General features: G+C 39.4%; 1 protein-coding gene across 7 annotated transcripts in view; it reads right to left on the bottom strand.

Moving 5' to 3' along the window:
* The window catches only part of NPAS3 (neuronal PAS domain protein 3), a 957609-nt gene that overhangs the window by 258427 nt on the left and 680475 nt on the right, over window positions 1–18707 (bottom strand). For all 7 annotated transcript variants that reach the window (XM_070775448.1, XM_070775441.1, XM_070775442.1 and 4 more), the window contains one exon: window positions 5823–5912. In XM_070775448.1, coding sequence (XP_070631549.1) covers window positions 5823–5912 — 90 coding nt within the window. The remainder of the gene's footprint in view (window positions 1–5822; window positions 5913–18707) is intronic.

Here is an 18707-nt window from a genome sequence, read left to right as displayed (position 1 = left end):
GCTTCCACATTCAAAAGGGCATTTCTCTTTGTTGCACAAGAAGTGATGAACTTTTTACGATTAGTACAGGAGAAAAATGCAGACTTACCGAGGTTAAAAACCAACAAAACTGACAAAACACAAGCTGTAGAAAATTATGTATCTTTTTTTTAAAATTAAGATATGCCTACTTGACTGACTTTATTATTATTATTATTTTACTTGACTGACTTTAAAAGGGGGCACCAAGAAATATTTGGAGAGTTGTATTTGTTGATTGAAGGAACACTGGTTATCCTAGCGTTGCATCAATTTCACACACAGATTGAAAAAGTGCTAACACTTGGCTCCATTATTATAAGGCCTCTGCTGTGTTGAAAGAACACCTGTTTTGCCTTTATAGTCTACCTATCTAGGACGTGATGATGCCTAACAAGAGTAATAATGTGTAAGCTAATGTCTTCTTTTTTTCACCCTGCTAAAGAAATATATGTGTGTGTGTGTGTATATATATATGTGTGTGTGTGTGTGTGTGTGTGTGTATATATATATATATATAATCTTTTATAAGCATGGAAGTGAGAATATTAACCACATACTAACCTCAAGTGATTTGTATTGAAAAACACAGAATGGGAGAGTTGAGGCTTGCACTTCGGAAAAGCAAAAGAAAGACATGGCGATCGCAAAGCATCTTTAACCTCCAGTGATTTATTGGCCCTCAGCCAAGTTATCAGGGGAATCTAATTCTTCTTTATTATTCAAATAAACCACATTTGGCACCATGGTTCCCTTTCAGAATAGCTTCACAAATAGACTGAGCTCTGTCATTTATTTGACCTTGTACTCGTATGCTAGGGCTGTAATTTCATTTGCCATTCTATATAACAAACGCAGAGAAACCTAAAATATGGAGATGAACAACAGGATGGGAAAGCAGTTTATGGTAAATATATCTGCATGGCTTAAAAAAAAAAAGACAAAATTTTAAATGACCATCTATACCTTTTTCCTTCCACCTCCATTAGCTCTTACAGCTGCAGCCACCCTACCTCTTTCAGCAAGCTGCCTTGAACCAAGCCAATGCATAACCTTGTTTGCAGCTTCCTTCTAGCTGGCTTGCAATGGCACGGAGGTATCTTCTGCCAGAATGGGGATATGGTGAGAAGAAAAAAAATGACTCATCTGCAAGCTGGGCATTGGAGGCCATGGGCAGGTGATAAGAGTATATTTTAAGAGAGGGCTTAGCTGGTTATAGTATATTTCCTTATGATATCACAGTGGAAATATCTGTTAACTTCCCATCTGCTCTAGGACCCATTATGCTTTAAACAGAATTCTGTTAAGTTGAAAACATTTTTCTGGCATAGGTGCATCAGAATCATCATCTTTTAACCCATTTTCAAGATAAAATGTTTTCAGAAGGGTCCACTTTTATCCTTTGGTTAACTGAGACCCAAGTCCTCTGCCTCTGGCAAATAAATTTTTGACTTTCTCATCAACATTTAAAAGAAAATGCAGTATTTGAATATGGATTAAGAAAAGCTGATTTAAAAGCACATAAAACATCAAGCTAGTCAATGCCATTGTAAGTACTGGATGTCAGAACATCATTCTCAGAATCATCTGAGGGGAGCAGTATCTTCTGCTTCCTTCTGTGATTTGTAATATGTGTGCTCCCCTTAGTTTCATGGGTCATTATAGCTTTGTTCTGAATGTGGATTCCAGTGGAAGCAAACTGATATGTCATAATCCACATATTAGCTCCCACAGAAATTGTATTTGAGGTTTATTTTAATATTTCAGTTACCAAAAAACTTTCTTCTCCTTAAGATGTAATACTTCCTTATTTTTGATTGTTGGCTATAATTGGCTATATTTCCCTTCTTGCTTTGGTTGCCAGGAAGCTCATAGGTAAATTTGATACTTTATCAGATCATTTATATCCCTTCTAATAAACTTTTATTCTGTTCTCTTACTATGCAGTAACAGATTACTTATGTTTATCTTTCTTTTCCCTAGACCCTAGTTCTATTTTGCCACTACTTTTTATTGTATATGTTTATGTAAGCTATTTCTTTTTTAGAAGAGGAGGGTTTAAATCAACAAATAAATATTTCTGTAAACTTTAATTTCCACTCCTATATTGAAGTAGAAATGCTTTTTATTTATCATATAAAGTCTTTTGGATTCTTTGGTGATTAAGCCCCTTACATGTTGGAAGAGGTTCCATAAAAGTGGGCTACCCATCACTGCTGCATTTTCAGTATTAGGGAAATGACTCTGTTTTCTTTCTTTGCTTTTACTTTTGCCTATTCCATTTTACGTAAGGAGCAGAATTGTCTTTAGCAGCTCCAGACACCATCAGCAGGCATAAGAAGTCATTTAATCTCCATGCAAGCCAAATTCAGCAACGATATCTGGGGATCTTCCTTTAAGGTAATGCTGAGTAGTGAGTACCTGGGAATCTTTACACCTAGGGATGCAAGTCAACAATGCATTTTCTACAACCTGAAACCATATCTTGGTTAAATTAAATGATTATCTCTGGCAAAGTCAAAGGTCTACTGAAGATGTTTGGACATCATCGTAGCATAGATCACTTCATTCCCATCATCAAGACGATATGAAAACACCCTAAAGGCAGTAAGTGGCAAACACACATCCTGGACACCTGGAGTTACCCTCAATGGAGTGGGGGAGAAAAACCTGCTCTGGCTGTATCTATATTCATGCTACACAACTGAGCTTGCTAGAAGTTTCTCTGCTTAGTTCTCTCATGAGCCAAAAAAGAATCCTAATTCTTTCTTGAGAACATAAGCCATTTTAAAGCCACCATATTTATTTACATGTTCAAAGAAAATAAAACCGAGGAAGATACGTCTTGAGAGTTATAAATGCAGACACAGCTATGCACTAACAAACTGACATGTTCACAATATTCCTCAGCAGGTTCACTGGGTACAGACCTGATGATACACACTGTCTTGATTTAATAATACTGCTTAAAAAAGAAAGGAGGGAACATAACTATATAGATTCCTTATCACTGTCAAGAATTTGATGGAAAAATCACTGAGTCAAAGTTGTAGGATATGAACAGAGTGGTTTGCATTTAATTAAGGGTGTGTGTGTGTGTTTAAAAGATTAAGGATGTACTTAATTGAATAACTTTTAATACACTTTACATTGGATGTCGCCCGTGAGCACTCCATACTCCGCAACTGAAAGAGGGCATGGAAGAAACTTGGGAAGGGTTATGTCTCAGGAAACCCAATTACTCTTTTAGGACTGAGAACATTAATTGGATTGGAAAATCTTTCCCAAAGTTTTAGCACAGAGTGTCCCCCTTATTCTTTGGGCATTTAAAAACACACTATGCTCTTATCAGATTATTTCCATGTTAACCCAGAACTAACTTCTGGAATTCTAAATTTGTTTTGAACTCCAAATATGCGCATTGGTATACGCAAAAATCACTTAGGAGTGATCTACCCTTCATCATTTCAGTTGCATAATGCCCTCAAATGAAGACTTCTGTCCACACCACGTTTGTCTAGCTGCACATTGGACTCTTTGGGGTGACACAAAACACAACTTCCACACAGGGCCACAGCCCACGGTGGCCAGCATCTGCCCTCGGGTGAGCCGAGACACTGACTATTGATGCACACTTACTTTATAACCCATCCCACGCAGAGGCGGGGGTAAACTGTACAGAAGTTGCCAGCTACCATACCATGCCTGCGTAGCTATTTTATTCCTATGGAAGCCTCAATGATTTGCCTCAGATTATAGGAAAAGATTGACTTAATGTGATAGTAGAGAAGCAGTGGAATCTCTTGTTTTTAAGGAGAAACCAGCACAGGGTTAAAGCCAAATTTTTCTTGAACAGATGATATTTCAGATGGCCACACTATTCCAGATGCATCAATTTCCTTGAAAATCCAATCCATATATGTGCATATGCTGTGCTGGCAGGAGGACTGACTGAAATGGCCAAAACCCAAGAGCTAATATTCTTTTGGCCAGAATAATGCAATTATTATTTTCCTAGCTATCAGTCTAAGCATACAGAGCCATCTGTTATGCAAAGCAAACATACACATCTCAATTACAGAAAATGCAGTTGCCTTGACAGAATTTGGATTACACCACTAACCAGGGCTGTAAAATGTGTTTTGAGCTAGTATATAATGGATGCTTTTCAGGAGTTCCCTAATTAGCATTTACCTGCTTAAACTAATTATTCATCCTTCCTCTTCACTGGCTTATTAAACTTTGTTGGATAGCCTGCACAAAATATATGAATACGGGCACTGCAGAACAAACAGTGGCTTTCCCAGGTCTATACAGTGTTAATATGGTGGCACACCAATTTCAACATTGGTGATTCCCAATACTAGGTCTCAAACAGATTAAGACAAGGCTTCAAGTCTATTAAAAGCCATTAGAAAACCAGAGATTTCCATGAGACACAAGAATACTAATATTGAGTTGACAATAGCCCAGTTTCTATCATTTGGTTTGCTCAAGTCCACATAAAACAGAATTGCTAGATACACTACAGCCAATAGCTTGCACATCCTTCAAGCAAGAGTTAATGCCTGCCGCCCCACCCCGGGCTTGGAGTCTCAAAAGTAAATAATTAAATTTGGCAGGGTTTCTCCTCCTCCCCAACCCTCCTCAAATGCCAACGATCTCTCTTTATTATCTCCCAATGTCTTTCTTGATTTAGCTATTACCCAGCAAACTCACTAACAGCCAAAATGTTCCAGCCATGCTGCCTCCTTATAGCAGTGCCAACTTTCAGAAGCAATGGGTCTGGGGTGAGTCTTGCCTAAGAGGAGAGAGGCAGATCTCATCTCCATCTTTAGCTCAAAGGAGCAACTGAATGAGAAGTAGATTATCCAACTTGGCAGATCATCACATACATACAAAATCCCTCCCATGGAACTGCGTTTTTCTCGTGCCAAACCACCAGATGAAAAGGGTCAGCCTCAGCCAATCACCTGTATGGGCATGGATACCCAGATGTTCAGCATTTGAATGGAGAAAACATCTGGATAATTAGTGGAACTGCAAACTTTTCTTCAGGGTATTTTGGCATTCTGTAGTGGCAGCCTGTGTCTGGGAACTGAACAAAAGTCAAATTTTTGTGTTCCAGGGGGACTATCAAGAACGCATGTCTAGGGCTTTCATCCCCTGCCCCCATGTGCCTCCGTTTCCCCCCCTCTCCCCGCCCTGCTTTTCACCTCTGACAGACACGTGTGGGTAATTAAATGGCAAATAACCAAAGATTATCTTATTTTATGAAATCGTCTTTCTGCATAAGGAAGCATTTGCAAAGGCAGCAAAATGCCTACTTGCAGGAACCGTTCCTCCCCATAACACATTTTAATGGTCTCTTTCAGCATTTCTTGACTCCAGATGACTCCCTGTCACTGTGTCAGCTCCCAGGACAGTGCAGGGTCCTCCATAAACAGCCAGTAATAGGACACAAGGGAAGCACCATTAGTGTGTCCCTCTCCTACCGAGCACAGAGGTTTCAAAGTTCAAAACAACCAAGGGAAGAAACTTCATTTGTTCTCAATAAATTAATAATGATCCTTAGGGGGTAGGGACGGGGGACTCAAGTTTTGAGCACAAGTTGATGCCAAACGTTCTGGACTGACATACAGCTTTCTCAATGACTTTGTGAGCAGAGTCAGGGAGAGCCATTAAAAAAAAAAAAAAACTGGATAATTCACTCCAAACAGAATATCTGTTGAAGAAGAAGGACAGGCATGAGGCTGAAGGAGCCTTCACAATTGCGGTCAAGAATCTAAAACGGTTTTACTTACTTGTGAGAGGCCTAGGTAGATGGAGACTGTTTCAGAAATGTACAAAAATTTTCCTTCTTGATTTAGTGCAAATACAAAGCCATCCAGGGACTGCAGGAAAAAAAAAAAAAGAAAGGTTAGTAAGTATATGTGATGGAGATTTCGTTAATAAGGCATCTAATATAAAGCAACATATAACCAAATTTAAGATCACTTTTCCTTCATGTTTAACAGAAGTCTAAGATCTTTAACTACCGCATTATACATGAACAAATAAAAGGTCTGAATTAAGACCACAAGCTAGCTTTCCCCTATTTCAGGCAATTCCTTATGTCTCTGTCATTTAATCAAGATGCACTGCATATATGTATAAAATCAGGCCATGTTGACTTTCTGAGATGTTGCCTTTATGTTTTTGGATTCAGTAGTTACTGAGATTAAATCAGCACGGTTAGGAAATACCTGAACAGGAATGAAAGCTGTAATGGAACAAGAGAAAGAAAGAGTTCTTGTATAAAAAACAAGTAAAATCACCACTTATGCTCCTATGGACGTCAATAATTTGCTAATTAATAAAGGATTATTCTCTCCTCAATCCCAGTGCCTATTGTATTAGAACAAATAGGAAAAGTCAATATATTATGAATAAATGTTTACAGGCTGAAGCTTCATAAATTGTAATCCTTCTTTTGCAAAACTCTATATTAAAGCTTTACTGTGATAGATCTAGTTTCTATTACAACTCCTGAAATGGAAAGAAAAGAAGAAAAGGGGGAGAAAAGAAGAATACTGCATATTATATGCAGCTCCTGAAATGTTAGCCTACTTTTCAAATAGAGGGCTGCATTTTCAGTTTGATGCATGGTGTAAATCATCATGGACTCCCAACTGAAAGATATCACTCAAATTGAGAATAAATTTGTTTCAAATTCTTGCAATCCAAGTGCATTTTATATGTTCCATCATCCTCACATCTTGTGTTTTGTTTTATTTATTTTTAATCAAGTGGGTTGCACAAGTACTGCTTGCCTAGGAAAAGAAGTTTTAAAGATTAGTGATATTTACAAAGGCTGTGAGTTTGGAAATACAGGGAATCCTCATTGGGAACAAGGTATGTGGCAACATTAAACTAATGACATAATTTTTAAATACAGAAAGGTGGAAGAAGCATGTAAAATTCAGGTAGAAAAATACACGGCCTTAAATCTCAGTGATAATTTCAGTCTCTTAAAATACTGAACTTTTTTGGAATTTTACATGTATATATTGAATATATGTATATAAATATGTGTATGTATCATTATGGGAATATGTGTGTGTATATGAAATTTGATTCCATGCTTCCTGATTCCTTTTCACAGCCCCACTGATCAGAAACTATGAGAAGTACCCAACCTCCTCCTCTGAAAACAATTGGGTGAAAACAAGTGGGTTCTAAAAAGAATCCAAAAATTCGATTCAAAAGTCACATTGTACTGCACCACATAAAAGCAAATTACATAATAGACAAGATTCTGGTCAAGATAGTACAATAATAATAGCTCACATTTATTATATACTAAGTAGGTGGCATTGTCTCTTTTAATTTTTACAAGTAGCATTTGAAGTAATTATGTTATTATCCACATTTTACATACAAGGAAATTGAGGCTTAGTGAAGTTAGCCAACACGCCTGACCTTAGTAAATGATGAAGTTAGGATTCAAACTCAGATTGTCAGATTCAATCACACTGCCTTGACTTCCACTAAAAATACAGATTTTCTACTTGATACAAGGACATTAATGAAAAGATAAATTGGACAGCATTTCTGAAATTAACATATTTGTATTGAGGCAGCCTATAACTTCTTAAAATCATTCCTTGTTCTTGAATGATTTGTTCCAATCATAGAATCCTACCATTTGGAGGAGATGAATGGGGAGTGGAATGACAAAAAGAATTCATAAGTCACTTCCCCAGGAGGTCACCTTTGCTCTGTAATATCTCCCTGGAAGCATCTAGGGGACAGAAAACAAAACGACGTCTAAGAGAACTGGACTCCTGATCTTTGACAAAACTTCCAAGCCTTCTCGAGCCTCGTGAGAGCCAAACTTTCAAGCTTCCAGTATGATACAGCGGAAGCTTACTTTGAACCAAAAGTGCAAAAATGGATGTTTCCTTTGTAGAAGTTTGGGGAGCATCTCAACATCTTCACCTCAAGCCAGGTGTCTCCTAAGGATGATTCATGGGGATTAGGACTGCCTCTTTTGACCTTCTCCAGGGAGAGAAAGGCCAAATTAGGTTTTTTCTATTCAACCTAAGAGCCGTGGTCTAGAATATAATCACAGGGAGTTGTGTAAGCCATTTTCTCAAACCCTAAAATGCCCCTGTCACATCAGTGGGACACACAGAGAGACAGAAGATACCTTCTGTGGGAACCAGTGACAATCAAAAGAATGAGAGCAGAGGAAAGGATTAATGGCACAGAGATGACCCCTTGTAGTCTAAACTCTCACTTTTCAGGTGAGGAAAACCTGGCACAGACAGGTTAAGCGGCTGGGTAAGACCACAGTCAGCTAGGGGTAGAGCCAGGATTAAATACACCACTTCCCATAGTATTAACAAAGCATTGATGACACTGTATCATCCTGGTGTGTGTGTGTGTGTGTGTGTGTGTGTGTGTGTGTGTGTGCGCGCGCGCGCGCAGGTGCACATGCGCACACATGTGTGCTGAGTTGTGTCCGACTCTCTGCAGCCTCTGCACTGTATTTTGCTAAGCTCCTCTGTCCATGGGATTCTCCAGGCAAGAATACTGGAGTGGGTTGCCATTTCCTTCTCCAGGGGATCTTCCCGACCCAGGGATCAAACCCGCGTCTCCTGTGTCTCCTGCATTATTAGGTGGATTCTTCACCCACTAGCACCATCTGGGAAGCCCCATCACCCTAGCAGAATTATCCAACTCCAAAAGAGACTGAATTTCTTAACAGCAGGGAGACATCTTACTTATTTTTAGCCAGCATCTAACAACTGCTCATAAGACTTAGGAAATCCAGTTCTAGCTCCAAGCCCAAGGCTCTTTCCCTCACATCACACACATTAGAATGACTAAGAGGAAGGGCAGTTATTTCCTCCAAGAGTTCTGTTTATGGAGCTGTTAGATTATTTGCAGATTCTGATGCCACAGATGTCTCACATAGTCTGGGATATCTCCTGACATTCGGAAGATCAGAGTTAGACTGGATCCTTTCATAGTCTTCCAAAATACTCAGTGCTATTCATTTGTCACTGACACACATCCTTTGCTTTCTCACTGAAAGGGATTATGTTTTTTTAAAGTAGGTTCCTATCTCAATATACTTGCTAAAATACTAAAGGAGGTTTGGGCACCGTGGCAGGGAAAAGGAATATCTGGAGGCTAAACATCTGATGCTATTAAGCAGCGGCGATCTAAGAACTGGCCAGTTTTGTTTGGCAAAAACAGAGGCTTCGACACATGTTCCAATTTCCTGGTGAGATTAAAATGAGGCTATGTCTACATGACACAAAGCATCCAGTCAATTCAATTAAAAATAACAGCCAATTTGGTTGGGGGGAAACAACTAGTCAGATTAGTTGTTTGCCACTACAGAGGTAAACAAAACAGGTTAGTTAACCATATTTTTCACTTTCATGCCTATCATCTGAGTCAACTGTATCTATAGTATGAGATAAAATTAATAACTCGGGTGTAATTATATTTCAAATAAAGAATGGGATATGAAACCCGGTGTCAGCAGGTTGGCAAGGTCCGTTTTCACATGGCCATTACCCTCTGCTTCAGGGTCATCCCTGTCTATAGTTAGCTGTATTTTGCTGCTTAGAAAAGTTTTAAGAGTAGCATCAATATTGGTTTAATGTGGATGTCTTAATTTTAAAGGGTGGGAGGAAGGAGGAAACATTCAATTAGTCTTGGGAACCAGATATGATTAATCTGCAAGTTCAGTGGAAATTTCAAAAATTTTGAATCAAGAAAGCTACTATATAGAGCTGTTTCAATCACTGCAGGCTACCTTTTAATTTTTTTTTTTTTAAACTGCCCACTGTTTTCAACAGGCGCCAATTAAGATTCTGGGGTCAAGGGGTTAATTACATCTTCTTACTCAGTATGTAGAATTTTCTGATTATTAACTAAGGTTGGATTAAGATGAAAAAGAACCAACACAAATGTTAATGCTAGTTCCTCCTTGAGAAGATTTATTACAAAGCCACGCTGAAATCTATCTGCTTTCCTCAAAGCAGATGGAGAACAAAATCTTAGAAGAAACAGTAAAACAGACGTTTTCAAGGCATGCAAGTATCTGATTCATCAAGACAGTTTTCTTACTACTAAAACCAGTTCTTAGGCATCTCGACAGGGCTGATGAGAGATTTCCTTTGTCACATCCCAGTAAGTCTATGAGGTACGCATGCTGCAGCGAGGCTTGGATACACAAGTCAGGAGCCACAGCGTCTCTGAATAATAATGCCTGTAATTATAATTTATATCCCCTGACATCAGAGTAACATATAAAGTGTAAGGCGCAGTTTCTTAACCCCAAAAGCCGAGTGCCTCTAACAGTATTTGTCAAATGATGAGGCTATTTCCTTGCAGGGTATAAAACTAACTATAGCTTCATGATTGAAGGTATACTAATGTTTAATGCATTGTGCTAAATGGATTTATATTTGTCAAAGTTGTTTTGTGTCTGCTTTCTTTTTTTATCCCCTGCATATTTCCCTGCAACCAAATTTCAAAGTGAAATCTTACTACAGTGCCCTTACAGAGGCAATTCTCACGTACAAGACTACTCTGAAATGAGTGGTTCTTTCTACAACATTCCAATGTAGAAGAGGAAAAAAAAAATCACCCCGAACTCTTTCCCTATGACCTATCTCCAGTTAGAGTGAAGAATTACCAGTAGGCTAGGTTATTTTAATGACAGATTATTTTAAACTAAGCCTTCACCATCTGTTCCACCCCCTAATTATGAATGCAAAAAGAACATATTTCACAATTACATCAGTAAAAAAGTAAGATATACGTGATTTAAATGCAAGCATGTGCTTCATGTCCGATGCGCCGTGCATCTGTGATGTTCTTCTACTTCAGGCTTTGGTTAACCCACCCGTGATAAAGTACGGTCTCGGACACACAGCGTTCCCTCCGAACCCAGCATTTTTCACTGTTCTGGTATAATTCTGTTAGGACAAGAGCAGAACATGAACGTGGGCACAAAGCTTGCCAGCCAGTAGAGACTGGCTGTAGCGTTTTACAACTCCTACGATGACTCTGCTGTTAACAAGAAGAGGCTGTGTGAGAAAATTACTTCTGCGACCTGAGCAATGGGTGAGCGCCGGGAGTACGCGAGTCTGCTCTTAAACCACATCTCCATCATCGTGAAAGAGTGAAGAAGCACAAAAGAAGCACGGTCTGGAGACTGAGGACGGGGCTCCACTGCTTCTCTTTCCACTCTGTTTTGGCAGCAGATAAAAGAGTTAGAAGTGTTTCTTACATTTTTTGGCCTTTGGACACAATAACACTTTGATCGAGCTCATTAAAGCACCATGCTGCCCTCTGACTGCACTCAGGAGCTGATACTGGACTGTTCACGCACACGCATGCAGACTCCCGGCAACCTCGAGGAGAGCCCGGGATGATGTCCAGAAGCACCCACATGTATCTGTTTATGGGGAAGACAAAGTTCCCCAAATTTTGCCTTTGCAATCTGAGTTTTAACCATCAAGTGCTGTGGAAACAAAAGCCTTATTTTTAGAAAGACTCTTAAGTATATTTTCTCGAAGTGGAGAAAAGCACACATCAAAGGTGTGGATTTTTATTTTAACTCTCAGAAATCTCTCTGCGCTTTCTGGCTCCTGCATCTTTTCCTTTGTGCCCCCACCGGCAATGAGTCAATAATGTGAAGGATGATAGAAGAGCTTTATATGATGATCACGTACCCAAAGCCACATGTTCCCCAATCACAACAGCGAATTGGATTAATTTGGTGAAATTTGACTATTTTCCCTCTAAAACAGAACTCCAGAACAACAAACCTTGACACCGCAAGACATCTTTCCTAAGAGTTTCCTTAAACACACAAATCCACACATCTTAGGTGAGAAAACACTGCCGAGAGACACAGGCGGCCTCTCTTCAGTTCTTAGAGGAGAAGTACCAGAATAAAAGGGGAGATGTTGAGCTAGTGAAATGTTATGACATGAAAAGAACAAAGACATCGGCTTTCTGAGCAAGGAGATCAGGTTTTGCTTCTGCTCATTAAAATTCCATTTCATGGAAGCTGTGTATCAAAGTGCTGACCCTTTTTTCTCTGGGATGCTAGTTCAAGCCTTACATCCAGCCTTGAGGGAGGTGAATGTCTTGATTTGAACATCTAGCCAAATGGACAGCAGGCTCTGATATAAAGACAGGGTGCGGCATTTGGTGGAGGCACGTGTGCCGGTGTCTCTGAGCCACGGGGGACAACATGCAGACCTCACATTATCTGTGGCTTGTCCCAGGGGACCGGGACTCTACCTGAGGCAGAAGTGACCATGTGCTGCTCACAAGCTCCTTCTGCCTCAGGGAGAGGACTCCCACTAATTATCCTAAGGCACACATATTCACTGGAACATTAAAACATCACCTATCTTGCATGTGGTGCATTAGTTTACTGAAACATAGGCTCTTCAGAACCTAGGAGGTAATTCCTTATTGTGCATCTTTTTTCTTGAATTCAGAATTCTCTTTCAAATTAAGGGAGGAGTTCCCAGGTCAGCAGGGTAACATAAGCACTCCGTTGTACTGGTCCTGAAAGGTCTAACAACGCCACTGCTTTGCTTTGGCTACACATGAAGCTTGGCTCCAGGTGTCGTTCAGATTGTCTGTGTTATACAAAAGAGCACACAAAAAAAGAACAGAACCGAATAATTGTTCACTGGGCATCCTGTAGATCACAGGCGACTCTAGGGAATGGTCATAACACTCTCACATATATGATATAGAGCAGTATATATGAAATATACTACTATATGGGCTTCCCTGGTGGCTAAGATAGGAAAGAATCCACCTGCAATGCAGGAGACTGGGTTTGATCCCTGGGTGAGGACAATGCCCTGGATAAGGGAATGGCTACCCACTCCAGTATTCTTGCCTGGGAAATCCCATGGACAAAAGAGCCTGGTGGGCTACAGTTCATGGGGTTTCAAAAAGTTGGACATGACTGAGTGACTAAGCACACACACACATACTACTATAAATCATATATATTATCATCGCATATTAGGAAAAAAAGTGAGTGTTAGTCACTCAGTTGTGTCTTTGTAGCCCGCCTGGCTCCTCTGTCCACAGAATTATCTAGGCAAGGATACTGGAATGGGGTGCTGTTTCTTTCTCCAGGTAATCTTCTCAACCCAGGGATCGAACCTGGGTCTCCTGCACTGCAGGCAGATTCTTTACCATCTGAGCAGCTAGATGCTTTAAACAATGCTCAGTTCACTCAAATATTCACCTTAGAGAAGAGGGAATGGAAGGAAACTAACACTTGTTAGGGAAATTATTTAGAACAAATTTTGACCTGGGCATTATTTAATCCTATATTACAGATAAGGAAACGCATCTCAGGGAAATCAAGTACACGGCCCAATGTCACACAAGAAAATGTGGTAGGTGTAAGAAGAAAGGAACCTCCTTTTCCTCCTGCCGCTGGGATACCTGCTGGGGATTTTACTTGTTTCACACCCATCACAGTTGCTAGGAGTCTATGCTTCCTCTAGTATTTCTTTCCACATAAGTGGTTGTCATGTCCCTACTGCTTCAGTGTTATGCATTCAGAAAACACCTGTTGAGGGCTTCCTACGCACCAGGCCTATACTAGCTGAACAAAGAGCAACTCAAGAGTTACTTTCTTAAACAAAATTCATCTATGGGATCCAAGATGAAGAAAATGAGAAAAGTGGGAATTCACTTATAAAACAAAAACTCACAAGGCAAAGTGACTTAGGACACTCTCCATACACGGTGGGGACTCTTGTCTGATATTACCAATCTTCACACCTCTAATATCCTGTTTATGGGTTGGAAAAGGCATGGATTGATGGAATTTGCATTTTTAAAGCTTTGCTGAGCCGTAATTGACACATGAAATTGCAAAATATTTAAAGCATGTATTGTGATGATTGGATATACATATACATTGTAAAAGGATTCCTCTTACCTGGTTAATTAACATAACCAATAGCTCACATGATTATCTTCCTAGAATTTGTAAATGTCCATTCAAGAGGAAACCAGTCTTGAATATTCATTGGAAGGACTGATGCTGAAGCTCCCACACTTTGGCCACCTGATGTGAAGAACTGACTCATTGGAAAAGACCCTAATGCTGAGAAAGATTGAAGGCAGGAGAAGGGGACGACAGAGGATGAGATGGTTGGATGGCATCACCGACTCGATGGACATAAGCTTGAGCAAGCTTTGGGAGTTGGTGATGGACAGGGAAGCCTGTCGTGCTGCAGTTCATGGGGTTGCAAAGAGCTGGACCCGACTGAGTGACTGAACTGAACAAACTAGAGACTATAGACCTCAAGGAAATTCTCATGACTTAGAGGAAGAGGCTAATGCCTAGAAATAAAGAAGGGACCCCAGTTAATCAATAATTGCTAGATCTACACCTCTTAACAGGCTACTGCCAGGATGGGACTTGAGAACACACAGTAGCAAGTCATGGAGCGTGCCAGCACACTCACCCCATTTCTGGTTCCAAAGTTTCCATTTAGACTAAGAATTTTTTCCTTTCTCTCTCTGGTTATATATACATATATATATATATATATATATATATATATGTATATATATACACACACACATACTATTTTAAATAGAAGTTAGTGTGAAAATAAGATTGACTTTATAGAAATTTATTTTCCAGTCGTGTTTGCTTAAATGATACATCCTTGAAGATGGAAGGTAGACCCATATTGGTGTTTCTGTTATGGCTGATTATGACATGAACTGACTGTTTACTGGACACTGGGTAACTTTAAAGAACAGGATTTTCAAAATAAAAAACAAAAACTTTGTACGTGTATTCCTTTAGGTAAGGAGTCTGTGTCAGAGGTAGTAACAAAGATTGAAGAAACCTATAACGACTTGAGCATATTAAAAGACCCATTTAGAGACCTCAGATATTTAGCTGTTGCATTCACATATGAGTTTCATTTTAGGAAACACTTATTGATCTCTCTAAGGAAAGGGTATTAAAAAATCTGTAATGAAAAGAGCTTAACTGTGACAAATATGGTCACCATGGATTAACTGGATTACACGCCTCCTCCCAAATTCAGTCACATGTTGAAGCCCTAAATTCCAATGTGACCATATTTGGGGACTGGGTTTTTTTAAGAGGTAATTAAGGTTAAATGAGGTCATATGGGTCCTAATCCGATAGGACTGGTAGTCTTATGAGAGAGAGAGAGAACAGTCCCCATACGCATGCACCTAGAAAAGGCCCTGAGCGCACACAGTTAGAAGGTGGCCATCTGCAAGTCAGGAGTAGAGTCCTCACCAGAATCCGACCATGCTAGCACCTTGATCTTGGACCTTTAGACTCCAGAACCATGAGAAAATAAATTTCTGTTATCTAAGCCACCCACTCTATGGTATTTTGTTATGGTAACCTGAACTAGGATAGTAGTTTAGACATTCGGGGAAAATGGTTGGGCCCTGAAAGTCCTCAGTGTTAACTTCAGGAAATCACTACAACTAGAGTCTCTGCTCTTTATTTCATATATCACTCATGTAATTAATAATTAATTTTCACTAGATCCACATAAAGCCATAAATATGATGGACTGCTAATGGTAGCATTTAGTCCCAGAAATCGACAATGCTTATTAGGATTGTTTTGGAGATCTTTTCAAGTAATTGCACCTATTCCGTATCTTCTATTTACAACATTGATACCTTTATATTGGTTTTCTGTACATTTCAAATGCTTAGAGGGCTACATGACTTCATTGCCTTAGCTCCATAGAAGGTAGAGATGCACATTTATGGGAAAATCAATTACTCCGATAGAATTAGAAACCTGGTCCTGAATGATCTTGGGATAAACAACTTGGTGTACCACCTGCTACAGCTTTCGGCTGCTTTGCCGACCTTCTCTTTTCATTTCACAGTCGGCCGGTGGGTCTGAGTGAGAAAGACCAGCCTACACGCTTGTCCACAGAGCTCTCATCCTGTTCAGAGGTCTAAGGAAATGCTGCTGCATTTATCCCCACATGCCTACTTAACACACACGAAGCAAAAGGGGCTGTGGATTTTTGTTGTTTGCTAACATATTTGCATATCTCCAAAGCATAACAACTAATGTCATATGAAATCTCCTTCAGAGAATCTCTAGATGATATCCTTCAAAGCAAAACAACTGAGTGTGAAATTTGCCAGCACTAAATTTTCTAGGTGTGCATTCAGACCAAATTCATACTATTAAAAGCAGTGGTACTCGGCTACATATCTTGGCTTCTCCTGTGGTCCAATTCAGAAACAGGATGAAAGGACTGGGCTGGAGTGTGAACTTTTTGGTGTCTGTAATTTTGGGGGATAAAGACATTACTAAAGAAGAAAATTAAATTCTGGCATTTTCCTCTGACTTTCCAAAGTGAAATTTTTTTCATGAAGACTGAGATTGGAGTTTTCTTCCTCTTTCCAATCTCCTTCAATGACTATCGTGACTAGAAGAGAATTCAGTGCCATCACTGAAAAGTAACTGGCTAATTTATTACTTGAATTTCCAGGATCAAAAGATGCTTTACCCAAGATCTCAGTGAGATTTAATAGGCATCATGGGACTGAAGTTGTCTGTAGAGAAGTATAGCTAATGGAAATGCAAAGAGAAAACCTAAAGTGACTAGCTTGAATGTGAAATCAGACATGGTACAGTGATTTGAAGAAGGTGAAGGATGAAACTATGGAAACGACCGGGCTTACCATCTCTGCCTTTCTGACCCACACGTCGGAGGCAGCAAAAAGGACAGACCCAACTATTTTCTTGTTTTCACTATTAGATAAGTCAAATAATCACTGTGAGTTTTTCCCTTTAAAATGCAAGCCCAACTTTGTTTAAAAAATATTCAAAAGATATGATTCTGTTTTGTCTTGAAGCTTTTACTAGTGTATTCATCATGAGTGTTAAAGAGAAAATTAGATGCAATACATGAATTGTCAATAAATGGTCAATTTTTTCAGGAAAAGACTGTTATATAAATTTGAGATGCCTAGACACTTACTTGGCTATCCTGATAGCTCTAAAGGTGCTCAAATATGCTGTTATAGTTACCAAACAGGGCTGGATTGCTTCATGGAAATACAAATGCATATATATATATATATATATAAACATATATATATACACACACACACACACACACACACACACAAACATATATATATACACACACACACACCCTATAAATTTCCCAGGGCAAAAGGAAATGTAAGAAGTTTTGGCCCAGACATTATTTTCCTTCCTCCCCAACCCCTACCCCACCCCGCCCCATTCTGGAATGCTATCATCACCCAGGATCATCCCCTTCTTAGGTTGCTTAGTGAAGTTGGAGGCCAGTAACTGACATCCTAGACACCTGTCAAAGAGAGGCAGACTTTGCTGGTCTGCTTTTTCCTAAGCAGCACACAGCATCAGCCTGCTAGGCAGGTCTAAGTGACTGTGGATCTTGTCTGGGGCTATTTGCCATGGGTGGCTACAGAACACCACTTATCTACTTTAGCTGTAGAGGCTGTATCAACTCACACACCTGAGGAATCACTGGACAAAGTGTTTTCAGTGACTCAGGGCCATGTGCTTTATTGGAGTTATATAATAGCCATAATGTTATACATCCTGCAGGGATTCACTGTAACAATAACCTACATTATGCATGATCTAGTCAAAGGCACTGATGTGCCAATTTGCAGCAATTCCAAAAGAAATTTGCAGTTGGCCATATTGATAATTCATTCACTAGAAACCTTGAATCAATAGTCTCAGTCTAATTCTAATGTGCACAATGATCCATTTACTCACATTTTTGACTTAAATAGCTAAAGATAGGTTAGAACAAAAATAATTTGAAAATGCATATATTCCACCATTCAATGCATTTGATGAATGACAGTCTACCTCTCAATGACTATTGGACTTAATAAAATTCTATTTAGTCTACAGAATTTATAGTGGCTGCAACCATACAGCCCTATAGTATCTTCAGCCACAACTGTCACGCAGTCTTTCTCTTACGCAGTCTTTCTCAACCTTCTATGTCAAAGGCACCTAAAGTGCCAACCACAGTGCAACAAGTGTATCAATTAAATTTCAAGTCTGATTTTTCACTTGGTCCTCTGCCTGGTTTCTTTTAAGGCTGGGCATGTGAACAAGTATTATTTTCATTACTAGGATGCTATTTTTCTTAGCTGTCTAGAATCCCAAGACTATAATATGAGCCACTTTCCAGTTAGGACATTTCTATGTGTATCTACCACATCCCATTACATAAGCTTACAGAAATAATTTTAATGAAAAACTTCCTAACAATTTAAGAAAGAAAAATGAATCCTCATTACAACTCTTCCTTAAACATAACTTAGAGTGTAAGTAAGCACCAACCTCCAGTAGCCTGAAAAAAGTAAGGCTGTAAAAAGTTACCTGGCATTACCCTGGAAACCAGTGTTCAGGTTTGGGATCAATGACTTTGAATCCACTTCTTTTTATTTCAGCTCCCTTTACAGTTTTTCCTCTGTTCCCTTATTTCTTTTTATTTATCTCTTCACCTTTTATCTTTTGGTTTGGATTCTGCATTCATCATTTAGTGCAAGAGATGTTGATGATCACGGGGATGGTGACCTATATGTAC

This window comes from Bos indicus, chromosome 21 (genome assembly GCF_029378745.1).
Source record: "Bos indicus isolate NIAB-ARS_2022 breed Sahiwal x Tharparkar chromosome 21, NIAB-ARS_B.indTharparkar_mat_pri_1.0, whole genome shotgun sequence".
Lineage (NCBI taxonomy): Eukaryota > Metazoa > Chordata > Mammalia > Artiodactyla > Bovidae > Bos > Bos indicus.
The sequence above is the reverse complement of the archived record's forward strand: the minus strand, read 5'-3'. Positions and strand labels throughout refer to the sequence as shown.